This window comes from Watersipora subatra, chromosome 6 (genome assembly GCF_963576615.1).
Source record: "Watersipora subatra chromosome 6, tzWatSuba1.1, whole genome shotgun sequence".
Taxonomy (NCBI): domain Eukaryota; kingdom Metazoa; phylum Bryozoa; class Gymnolaemata; order Cheilostomatida; family Watersiporidae; genus Watersipora; species Watersipora subatra.
Genome location: NC_088713.1, coordinates 31,699,970 through 31,712,749, shown reverse-complemented (window position 1 = coordinate 31,712,749; position 12,780 = coordinate 31,699,970). Strand labels below are relative to the sequence as shown.

The 12,780-nt window shown below is 40.3% G+C and overlaps 1 protein-coding gene across 1 annotated transcript; it reads right to left on the bottom strand.

The window, feature by feature from the left end:
* Positions 1–10,590: 10,590 nt before the first annotated feature.
* LOC137398206 (protein FAM200C-like) lies at positions 10,591–11,139 on the bottom strand. The gene has a single exon (XM_068084313.1). The coding sequence runs from the start codon at positions 11,137–11,139 to the stop codon at positions 10,591–10,593; it is 549 nt and encodes a 182-aa protein (XP_067940414.1).
* Positions 11,140–12,780: the final 1,641 nt, after the last annotated feature.

Genomic DNA, 12,780 nt, shown 5'->3' with positions numbered 1-12,780 from the left:
GGCCATACTGGAATGGTAGGATTCTGGGAGGTCAGCGTATGCTATTTTCACCAGACGCTCCACCTCTGTGGCATGCTCTTGGAGACTCGTCTTGGGTTCTCTTTTCAGGTGGAGTTTACTCCTAGCCTCTCTCGGGGAGAGCCCGTACTTCATGCGTAAAGCCGAGAAGATGGAGGCAGGTGAGTCCCCTCGACTGCATCCTCTGGCTCCGTCCTTCAGAGTCTCCCGCAGGTGGAGGAGCGTGGCCTTCTCACTCCACTCATTTGCTTCCGCGACCTCTTCGAACTGGGAGATGAATAGCTCTACATCCTCACTCCCATCGAACTTCGGAGGCTTGAAGTTGGCTCCCCCTCGGGGTATCTGTAAGGCTCTAGTGATAGCCTCTGTCAGTTGACCAATCTGGTCGACCTGGTGCAACTCTGCCTCAGCCAGATCTCTGGTAGCACTCCGTCGGCTGCTTGGCATGGTTACAAAGCTTATCTTCGAAGTTCGTGGTCAATCCCACCGCTGCCACCAGTGTGTTGGATCCTGCGACCCACACGTAGAGGCGACCTGGGTCGGCTTACTCTACCGGTCTGCATTCACCCTCCACAGGGGCCGTGTAAGTATTGCTCGTAGACCAACACGCGGAGGCGACTAGGTCGACTTACACCACCGGCCAATCACAACTACCTACACCAGGAATTGCTCCCTGGGAGATATAATGCTCGTACGACAAGGTCGACCTGAGGTCGACGCGGGTCGACAGTGTATTTCTAACCCTACTCCCAAAGCACAGTCCGAAGGACTTAGGCTTGGAGTACGCAAGAGCTCAGTGTGTTTCTGTATTGCGCAAGGAAACAGAAGAGTGTGGGTCCAAATGCAAAGCATGTATTGAACAACTTCTAGGCCGATAGACACGGCCTTATATATAACAAAATATGTAGATGAGGTGGCTAGGGCCAACCTCCTCTAGGGGCGTGACTACATAAAATAACCAAGGGCACACAACTCTAATAATAATAATACTAAAAAGGAGATGGTACGGCAAGTTTCCATCACAATGTCATCTGTGACATACAAACAATCCCTCGCATTACACAGCCTCCCGTTATTACGATGACCGACTGGATTCAAACAGCTTCGTTACTAAGCTCCGCCTACTTAATTAGTTAATGACATAGAGCGTGTATGTGATTGCACTTGCGAGCTTATGTGTCAAAAAATAATTAGCGTAACGTAAATTTCAAGGAACTCTGCCGTCATAACGTATCCATTGTTGTACGTTTATACAAAAACAAATCGCTTATAATAACCGTGGCCAGTGGTGAGTAATCGTGCTTTGAGATCTTATGTAGCGTAACAGTATCTATGGCAATGGTGAGACGCTACTGGGAGTCAAGGTCAATGATGCTATCGGAATGGAGTTAAAAAGCTATTACGGCTTATTCACGGCTTTATCAGCTTTCCCGGGACTATTGGCATATAAGCTCCACAGGACCTCATGGACTTTCTTATTCTACAGTGTCGTATCAAGGTATGTACCTGCACGTTATTTAACATGGCGTCGTAGGCAGGATCCTGTGTTGTTACATTAATTAATTAAGGGGTGTTATTATACTGTGTCGTTCTATTATATAGTTGAAGGTTGGTGACATTAATTAGTAACGCTATTGCGTGTCGTAGCGTTGTTCGGGTCGGTGATTGTTATTTATTTGGGTTGCCACGGTGCATGGTAGAGGAGTAACATTATCGTAGCAGTGCTATAGTGATTCCTTGTGTTAGTCGTTAGGTGTGTTGAAGGTGGTTGTTGTTAGTTGGGTGCTAATATGGCTGCTAAACAATTAGATGTTAGCATTTTCCCTAAGTTGAGGCTAGATAGTGGAAATGTCTCTAGTTCATTCAAGTCTTGGCTTAGTGAGTTTGAGATTGCGTGTGAGCTTACTTCGTTTCGTATGGATAACAATGAAGGTGGTGCCCCACTCTTTGCGGGTAGGACTAAGCTATTAGCTTTATTAAGCGCTATTGGTAGTAAAGGAATGGAGTTGCTGAGAAGCTTAGGGTTTGATCTTGCTAGCCAGGCAGCTGATGCTTACCAAACAGCTTTAAATCTTTTGAGAGGCCATTATGAGAGAGAGGAAAGTGTGTTTGTGAGAACGATGAAGTTTGTTACTGCCTCACAGGCTTTAGGGGAAGAAGAGAGAGAGTACTTGGTGAGAGTGGAAAAGTTGAGTAGAGATATGGATTTCGGTGATGGTAATGATGACTTAAGGCAGCGCTTTTGTGTAGCTTTAGCAGTGAACGGTTTGCGTGATTCCGGTGCCAGAAAAGAACTAATGCAGGAGACTGACTTAACTTGGAAGCAGTTATCTAATAGATTGAAAGCTAGACATCTAGCTAGGGAATCAGAATCTATTATCAGCGGTGCTAAGAAAGATATCAAGGTAGAAGTTGACAGGGTGAGAGTAGACAGTGAATCTAGTGACAGTAGTTCTGTTGCGCCTGTTTGCCGAGTTTCTAGGAGAAGCGGGCAATCTCGTAGTAAGCATACTAATTTTAAGCTGTCTAGAAGAGATAGTTCAGATAGCGATAGGTCTGACACCTTTTCACCTGGGTGGAGAGGTAGGCAAAGTTATAAAAAGTTATCACCTAGACGATATAATTCCCCTGCCAGAAGGATTATTTGCTTTGGTTGTAACAAGGAAGGACATCATGTTAGAGATTGCTCAAGTGCTAGGTGCTATGTTTGCTCAAGGAAAGGTCATATTTCTAAGGATTGCCCTCGCAACAAGTTAAGCGAGAAATATGAATCTAGACGTGGTAGTGGGAAATATAACAGTGGTAGTAGTAGTAGCAGCAGAAGCCCATCAGGAGATAGGTACAATTCTGGAAGACGAAGTAGAAGTTTTAGAAAGAGTCCACATAGAGTGAGGTTTACTAAAAGCAATGACGATTGACTATATGGCAGTGACATTAAACAAGTTTTAAAAGTAAATGGAAAAAATATTGAGTTTACGTTTGATACAGGAGCAGAAGTTTCTACTGTAACAGAAGAGACTAGTAAAATACTTGGTCTGACGTTGGGTAAACCTGAACGTAGTTTATGTAGCGCAGATGGATCTTCTCTATCTGTAGCTGGAGTTTGTAGAGTTGAAATTAGAAGTACTTACAGGTCTGTTGACACTCCTGTGTATGTTTTAACTGGTTCCAGAAAAAATCTTTTAGGATTGCATGAGTTACGTCAGCTAAACTTGCTTGCAGTCGTTAATAGCATGTGCAAAGATGATTTTGACCCTACAAGGGAGTTTCCCGACGTTTTTCAGGGTTTAGGCACGCTTCCTGGTACTTTTAAAATCAATCTGAAGGATAATATGGAACCTAAGTGCTTATTTACACCCAGGCCAATTGCGGCTGGTCTTAAAGATCAAGCTAAAAGAGAATTAGACCAAATGTTAGCTAGTGGTATTATTGAACCAGTTGACCAACCTACTGATTGGTGTTCAGGACTTACTATCGCGCCGAAACCTGGTGGTAAGATTAGGATGTGCGTGGACTTGACAAATTTGAACAAAAGTGTAAAAAGGGAAATATATCCTTTACCTAGAATTTCTGAGATGTTGAGTAATTTATCTGAGGGTAGCGTATTTTCGAAATTAGATGCTAATTCGGGATTTTGGCAAGTAGATTTACACCCTGAGAGCAAATTGTTGACAACTTTTGTTACCCCTTGGGGTAGATTTTGTTTCAATAAGATGCCATTTGGAATTTCCTCAGCACCTGAGTATTTTCAAAAGACCATGGAAAAAATACTTCAAGGATTAAGAGGGGTGGTATGTTTAATGGATGATGTACTAGTGTATGGCGAAACAGTCAGTGAACATTGGTTACGCCTTAGGAAAGTCTTGGAAAGAATAAAAAGAGCTGGTATGACTTTAAAAAAGGAAAAATGTGAATTTGGTTGTAGTGAAATAAAATTTCTGGGTCACATAGTGTCCAGTGTTGGCGTTAGACCTGACCCAGACAAAATACAGGCAATTTTAGACATCTTACCTCCCAGCAATAAATTGGAGGCAAGGAGGTTCATTGGCATGGTCAATTATTTGAGTAAATTCAGTAATCTCATTTCAGAGTATTGCACTCCGATATATGCTGTAACAGGATCAAAATCTGAATGGTATTGGGGGGTGAAACAGCAAGAAGGCTTTGAAAAAATTAAGAAATTGTTGACTAAAGCGCCTATACTATGTGCTTTTGATATTACTAGGAAACATAGAGTTTCAGCCGATGCTAGTAAGAATGCGGTTGGTGCTGTTTTGTTGCAGTTAAATTGTGACAATCTTTGGCAACCTGTAGAATACGCCTCTAGGACTATGAGAGATGCTGAAGTTAGATACGCTCAAATTGAGAAAGAGGCTTTGGCAATAACCTGGGCGTGCGAGAAATTTGACTATTACCTTGTAGGTAGACAGTTTGAAATTGAAACAGATCACAAACCGTTGGTTTCAATTTTGGGTGAAAAGGACATAGCTAATTTGCCGATTAGGATTCAGAAGTTTAGGTTGAGACTTATGAGATATGACTACGTCATATTTCATACTCCAGGTAAAGGAATGTTTTTAGCAGATTCTTTGAGCAGACCAAACAAGCCTAAAGTATGTACAATTGATTGTGATAATTGCGCAGAAGTAGAACGGTATGCAGATGCTGTAGTATCTTCATCCAAATACATAAATAGTGATGAGGAGAAAATACTGCAAGCTATGGCTGATGATGAAGTGGGTAAAACTGTGATTGAATATGTGGAGAAAGGATGGCCAGAGTCAAGTACAAACCTAAATGGAGAGATAAGTAAATTTTATGGAAGTAGAGATAGGTTGAGCATTTTCAATGGCTTGCTGCTTTATGAATCCCGCATTTACATACCTGGATCTTTGCGACATTCTTATTTGGAGAAATGTCATGAAGGTCATCAAGGTGTCAATAAGTGTCGGAGGAGAGCCCAGCGACACTTTTGGTGGCCTGGCCTTAGCCATGATATAAGAGACTTTGTGGATAACTGCAATATTTGTATCATGCAGAGGGACATTAAACACGAACCAATGTGTGTCAGTGAATTACCCTCTGTTCCCTGGGAAGTAGTTGGATCTGACATTTTTGTATTCGAACATGAGTTGTATTTGCTAATTGTGGACTATTATTCAAGGTGGATTGAGGCTATTCCAATCACTTCTCAGACATCTAAGGCAGTTGTTTCAGCTATGAAAAAAACATTTTCGGATTTTGGTATACCCCGAGTGGTCCGTTCTGACAACGGACCATGTTTTGACAGTAATGAATTCAGAAAATTTGGTGAGTTGTATGGCTTCCAAATAGTTACCAGTAGCCCTAGATACCCCCAATCCAACGGGCTAGCAGAAAGTTCTGTGAGAACTGTAAAGAGGCTATGGACAAAATGCGCAGATAAGTCTTCAGCTTTGTTAGCTTATAGGACAACTCCTTTGTCTTCTGGATACTCACCTGGTGAGGTTATGTTTGGTAGACCACTGAGGTCTAGTTTAGGTGTACCATATGACAGTGATATAGATTATAAAGAATTTGAAGAAAATGATTTACTTCAGAAATCTAAGCTTAAGGAAAGGTGGGACAAGAAATATCGGGTTAGCAAGTTACCAAAACTCTGTCCCGGCAATCTAGTTTGGGTAAAGACACCAGGAATTCCTGGGAGAAAAGGTATAGTGGTAAGAGAGCATAACTCTCGCAGTTACTGGGTTAAAATAGGAAATAGTGAGGTTAGGAGAAATAGAAAACATTTATTTCTTCTAAAACAGGATTGTGATAGTAAAAGTCCTGAAGAATTTTACCTACCGTTACCTGGAGATACAGTTAGAAATGATGACATTTCAGGTGATAGTGAGGGTAACGAAGTTAATGCTAGGGAGGATGTTGATGATAGTGATTTAGAAACTAATTTAAGTCTTGGTATTAATGATGATGCCGGGAATATTACTGAAACTAGAAATCTAGAGCCCGTAGGAGAGAATGTAGTTGTCACCAGGTCTGGGAGACGAAGTAAGAAGAAGGTTATGCCAGATATGGTGTATTACTAAAGCATTAGTACTGTTGTAGACTAACCAAAACAATGAACATGAATGAAAAAGATGACGGGCAGTGGACTGTGGTGAAGTCGAAAACTAAACAGAAAGCTGGAGAGCCTAAGAAAGGGTTGAGCGAGATGCAAGGAGAGGCCAGTGGAAAAGAGAACAGCAAGGATGCCGGGAAAGATAAGAGGATGGTTTGGGGGCAATGAAGGAGATAAATGGTGTATGGTATGTAATGCCAAAAGGGACCACATAGCTGTAGAGTGCCCAGGAAACTTTTGTAACAAGTGCAAAAAAAGTGGTCACTGGGCTAGGAATTGCGACCAGGAGATTAAATGTAGGTGGTGTGAGAACTTTGGACACCATTACTTAGAGTGTCCTAATGGAGGCGATAGATTTTATAAACCTAGTAAGCGAAAGGCCGAGGAACTAGGTGAGCACAAATCTAGTGGATCTATATCTCGGTCTAGCACTAGTTATGCCGGTATAGTTAAGAGCAGTGGAAAAGTTCAAAAAGTGTCTATATTGAGTAAAGTTAGTGGCTTTTTGGATGAAGTAGAAAATGACAATCTTTTGGATGAGAATAAATTTAAAGAGAAAAGAAAAGATATTAGATTAAGGAGAGAGAGGTTACAGCGCAGGTTTGAGGAGCAGATGGGAGAGTTGGAAAAGGAGGAAGTGGAGTTGAGTGAGGAGTACGAGAGCTCTGTCGCCCTCCAAGGCGTCTTAGCTGAAATGGCCAAGGTGAAAGCCCGTTTGCTCGCCAGATCTGTGAAGGCTAGGCCCGCGGTGGACAGCGTTTCCGCCGGCGCCCGTGCTGAAACGGAAAAGGCTGCTGGACCCAACTCTTGCAATCTGAGCCTGGAGGGCGATTCCAGGGAGGAGACCTTGAGTGTGGAGAAGGCCAGGGTGGAAACTGGAGGCGCTGCTGAAAACTTCCTGGAGGAGTCTCTTAAGACCCCAGGTTTGTCTGAAAGTAGCAAGCCTGTCAGTACGACAGATGCCTGCACTGGTCAAGAGGAGTCCAAGACCCTTGACTCAGCTGCAGAGGAAGAGTTGTTGGGAAGCGAAGAAGGTGATGGAGGTTTTAGGAAAGAGGGAAATTTGATGGACTTTAAGGATTCAGAGTGAACACGTAAAGCAGAAATAGGCGGCTTTTGTGGTTTCCTTTTTTTGATGTTTGTAACTTGATTGATGTGGATTTGATATTGGAAATAAAAGTATATATATGAAATCAAGATCTTCTGAGGCCGTTTCCTAGGAGAGGGGGCATGGTGAGTAATCGTGCTTTGAGATCTTATGTAGCGTAACAGTATCTATGGCAATGGTGAGACGCTACTGGGAGTCAAGGTCAATGATGCTATCGGAATGGAGTTAAAAAGCTATTACGGCTTATTCACGGCTTTATCAGCTTTCCCGGGACTATTGGCATATAAGCTCCACAGGACCTCATGGACTTTCTTATTCTACAGTGTCGTATCAAGGTATGTACCTGCACGTTATTTAACAGCCAGGCTATCAGCAAACCATTCACAGCTAGTATTATGAACGGTTTCCACTGTGCAATAAACTTTTCCATAGTGTAAGTAAAACAAAGGTCAAGTAGCCCTACAACTTTGTATTAAGTCATTATATCTTGTTTTGTTGCTCGCGTGTCAATGGCGTACGTGTCATTTAAACCTCGCCTTGTTACATATGAGCAATCTTTATTGTGGTAATCAATAGTCATATTTTACAATATGTTTTCCACAAGGTACCACGGCAAGTAAACTAACTAAAAAGCGGTGTATGACAAAAAAAAATAAAAACACTTTACTGAAAATTTTAAATCAAGACCTTATGGTCGATTTTAAAAAGTTTACACTGTGCAACTCCGCCTATTTTACTCGTGGGTCTAATATTAGGCACACTATTAATACAGATGCCATGAAGTTCTCATTTTTTAACCGAGTCATGAAGTTTTGATATATATATGGAACAAGCTCAATGGCAGATTTTATTTAACTCTCGATTTTATAAGAATATCTGATCTCTTTTATCGTTATAGTCGCATCTTATCTCTAAAGGCTTATCGGGCCACAAGAGTTATTTTATCGAGATAGATAGATAGGACTGCAAAGAAACTATAGGCTAACTAAAAAACTAGTGAATAGTCTAACTAATATAATAATATTAGAACTGAATGCATAAAATATGTAGAACACAAGCTTGAAGATTGATATGAGTATTGTTTAAACAAAAAGTGGACAAATAATAGCTCAGTGAAAATAGTATACAAATATATGACAAGTTTTCTAGTCATGAAAACAAAGTGTAATATGAAATGGTTAAAATAGGTAAGGCTATATGGTGAATGGTATTATTGGTCAGAGGAAAGTAGATGTAGTTTGAGTTTTGTTTTAAAAGATTGCAGAGGAAGAGTTCTTAAATGAGTGCAGAGATTATTAAATGAATTTAGCAGGTTGCTGTTGAGTTTGTTGTGGCTTATGGCACTAGGTAATTTGAATCTGTTTCTGGTTTTGTGACTATGGTTTACGGTTTGAAAGCTATAGCTGAGATATTTAGGGCAGTTATCGTGGAGTATTGAATGAGCAGCGAGGCAGGTGAAGTAATGTGATAGCTTACGTAAGGGAAGAACACCGGTAGTGCTTGTTATTAAGTTGGTAGATGGTAAGTGCTGGTTTTTATGGGGTATGTTTAGGTCTTTGCATATAAGTCGTAAAGCTTTTTTTGTAAAATAAATAGTGTGTTGGTATATTTTACAGGTGTTGTAGGGTAAAACACATGCAGGCCATATATAAGATAGGAATGGATAAAATTATAGTGATATAGTCTGGCAGTATCAAAGATCATAAGATGACGAATGTTATAAAATAAACGTAGGTTAGATGATATTTTATTTGAAATGAATGAGATGTGGTCTAGCCATGATAAAACGTCGTTGATGATGAAGCCAAGTAGTTTAGAAGTAGATTGTCTTGTTAGGGTACTGTCAAATATAGAAATTGTCAGAGGGAAATTCAATGGTGGATTTACTAAGATATTGTGAAATTTTGAAATTGTTGCTGTACCTTTTCATCACATTTGCTTGCAGTGCTGGACCATCGTTGTCATTGTTTGCTTATCGTTCATGCGGTGTTATTTTTGGTATATTTTTGTAAGGTATATTGTTATATTGCTCGGGGGAGCGATTAAGCACTCACCGTTGACTCAAGATCACAAGAGGCCTTTGTCAGCTTTGTCTCCAGTCACTATATATCCATGGGGGTCACGTGTCTCCTAGGCGTTTAAGCCGCAGCCTAATAGCCGACTAAGCCGTAGATTCTAGTAGCTATAACTTCTAGTAGTCTATTTAGCCCAGGGGTTCCCAACCTTTTTTACTATGTTCCCCCTCAGACATGTTCAGAAGTTTGAATTCCTCCACACATACTTCATGGCTAAAAACAAAGACTAATACAAATTATAATGAGACTTTATTGTACATTTGCAAACACATAACAAAATATTTTTATACAACATGTAACTATGTAATTATTGAGAATTCTGTTGCCGCTCATTCGCGCACAGTACTTCAATGTGAGGCTTTGTTTTGGACAGAGCACAGCGCTGATCATTTTGTACGATCAATTGATCACAAGTTTTAGACTGAATGGGAAGTACGTGTAATGTTGAGAAGCCTGACTCGCACAGTTATGTAGTCACAAATGGCAGCAGTTTGTGGAGTTCAATTTTCACTACCTTGGGATAACATGCGGTCATTGTTGGCTAAAAGTCAGCAATGGACGTTATTCCAAATGAAAGTTTTGCAGCCGACTCAAGTTTTAACTCTAGAAACTTTTTCTGACAGTCATCTGGTACCATGTTGACTTCACACTGAAATGGATGGTCAGATCCAAGTCTTCGCTAGGTATTTTAGGGAAATATCTTTTGGACTCTGCGTGAAGGTGTTCTAGATGTTCTGCAATCTCGTCCTGCATTTCAGGAGGAAGATCCAAGTTGCCACTGTCCAGCAAGTTGTCTAAGCTTTAAACATTGCAAAGTTTCCACAGCAGACTTTCCTCTTCTAGCTCATCAGCTTTGCTTGAAAAGCATTCAGCTGGTTGATAAATATGATCATGTCAGTATTAGGACCCTGCATCTTCAGATTTAGTTAATTAAACTGCTCAAAAATATCTACTAGATATGCAATCTGAATAATCCAGTTGTTGTCTGTGAGATGCTTATGGAAACTCTCTTTTCCCTGTTGCTCGGTAAACAATATCAGTTCATTTCGGAGGCTGTAAACTCGAGCTGTGACATTACCTCGTGATAACCAACGAACATGTGTGTGATAAAAAAAGTGTTTGGTGCTCAACATCCATGTCTTTGCAAAGTACCTTAAATAGCCTTGTGTGCAGTGCATTGCTCTTCATGTAGTTAATTAATTCGATTACCTCCTGTAAGACAATGGAAAGAGATGAAGGAAGGGTTCTAACTGCCAATGCATGCCGGTGCAGCATACAGTGAGTGCTCTCTACATTAAGTGAAACTTTTTTACAAGAGCTTGAAAGCCTGATTTTGTGCCTAGCATAGCTGGTGCCCCATCTGTACAACAGCTAATAACATTTTCCCATTTTAGATCTACTTCATCAAAAAAGTTGGAGACAACATTAAAAATGTCTTTAGCTTTGGTTGTGGTTTCCAGAGGTACACGAAACAGAAATTCCTTTTTTATTTCTTCGTTGTGTACATAGCGGGCATACACCATTAACTGTGAGCATGAAGCTACATCAGTTGACTCATCCAACTGAATAGCAAAGAGCCCAAATGGAGATAACATTATCTGCTGGACAACCTGATCTTTAATGTCATCGACCATGCTGCAATTTCTTCTCTGCACTGTGTTATTAGACAATGACACTGCAGCCAGCTTCTTCTCAGCCTCCTTTCCCAATATAGGTTTCGCCATCATCAGTGTACATGGCTTTAATAAATCTTCTCCAATGGTATGGGGTTTTTTCTGATTAGCGATTTCATATGCTACCTTGTACGGAGGCTTCCAGTAGTTTGGAGTTTCATTCATGAAAAGCCCCAATTGTGTCTAGCCTCATCTGCTTGAGCGGTTTTCCATGTCGCTCAAAGAAGTTTTGTTCCTTTGCTGAGGAGAGATGATGCTTCAATTTGTTAGGTCGTATTGAATCATTGCCCAATACTTTTATGCATCACATACATTTGGCTTTTCTTCACCCTTGCTAACTAGACATTGAAATAAATATTGCATGTAGCTTGCATCATATTTTTGTTTCTTGCTAGTACTCATTCTGTAATGAAAGATATTATTAGTTCAATATTTAAGCCGCATTTTAACATGAAATCTGTAGTAAGAACAATATTACACACTGTATTACATCCCAAATACACAAATGCAAATTATATAATATATACCGTAAGTTCTCGTGCTCAAGTCGCGTGGCTAAGGCCATTCTTTTAAAACCTATGTGGAGCTCAGGGCGGCTTCTCGATAAATGCGGTCTCTTCTCAGTTGCCGCACTATAACCATAGAAGCGCATTCATAATAAACTTTTATGTATGGGGTCTTGGCAACCTACTTGTTTATTTTCAAGAACATGTTTAAGGAATACTTTACACTAAAGAAGAATTTATCGCCCAAGTCGAGATGAATTATTAGTGAATTATCAATGAAGATTTTGTTTAGTTTGAATTCATGACACTCAAATTCTTGGGTGTTTTTTCGGTATTTTTTAAAAGTAAATTTAAATTCCAAACGAAATTTTTATCTATGAAGATGATGAGGTATGTTTAGCTCACCACAGTCATAGATTATTAACACCTTTTCATTCTTGACCGGCATCTTTTCATAAAGATGAAGCCCTCTAACAGTGCAATAATGATCTAGCTGAGACATGGCAAGTGAGTTCTTGATGCAAGGGTTCAGGAATTTTAATTTGAACATGGAAGTGAACGAAAATTCTTTTCACATGCACTGATGTAGCCTGTTTTCTTATTCAAAAGGACACGAGTATAGCGAAACCCGTCTCAACACTCGCTCCCGAAGGAGTCATGATGACAAAACTTCAGTCGTTAGCCGCGTGTTCTGTGAGCATATGGGGCTTGTTGGTAAGGGCGGCTAGATACCACTGACAGCTTATTTGAGAGTTATTTTTCCGTCATGATTCATCTGTTTGTGAGCATAAGCCCACGGCTTGAGCATGAGGACTTATGGTACTGACCTGATGAAAATCAGAATGTACTGTACTGCAGCTTCCCTGTTGACTGTAGAGTAATTACTGTTATTAACATCCACTATTACTTGGTACAAGCAGCCAATAAAAATGCAGCACTACTAAACATCATACTACAGGAGTTCCCAACCATAGGGGAATTCCCCTGGTTGCCTTATCGTACTACAGTGCACCCTCGAGATACGATGTTAATCCGTTCCAAGATTGGCATCGTATGGTGAAAAAATTGTATGTCCGGGTATAGAAACCATTGTAATTATACAAAGAAAAAAAAGAAGGTAAAAATCGTCCAAATTTTTATAAAAATGCGGTACATATTGAAATTTAGTAACAAAATGGTATGTTAACTTTAGTAACTATAGTTACATACAGTAGCTACATTATATATAGCTCCAAGCTACATCAGATCTATTGTAAGGTTCTATGGTATTCTGGTATGGTATGGTGGTTCTAGTTTCACG

Excerpts from the sequence above, each read along its gene's own strand:
- LOC137398206 (XM_068084313.1), bottom strand. The coding sequence starts at position 11,139 with ATGAATGAAACTCCAAACTACTGGAAGCCTCCGTACAAGGTAGCATAT.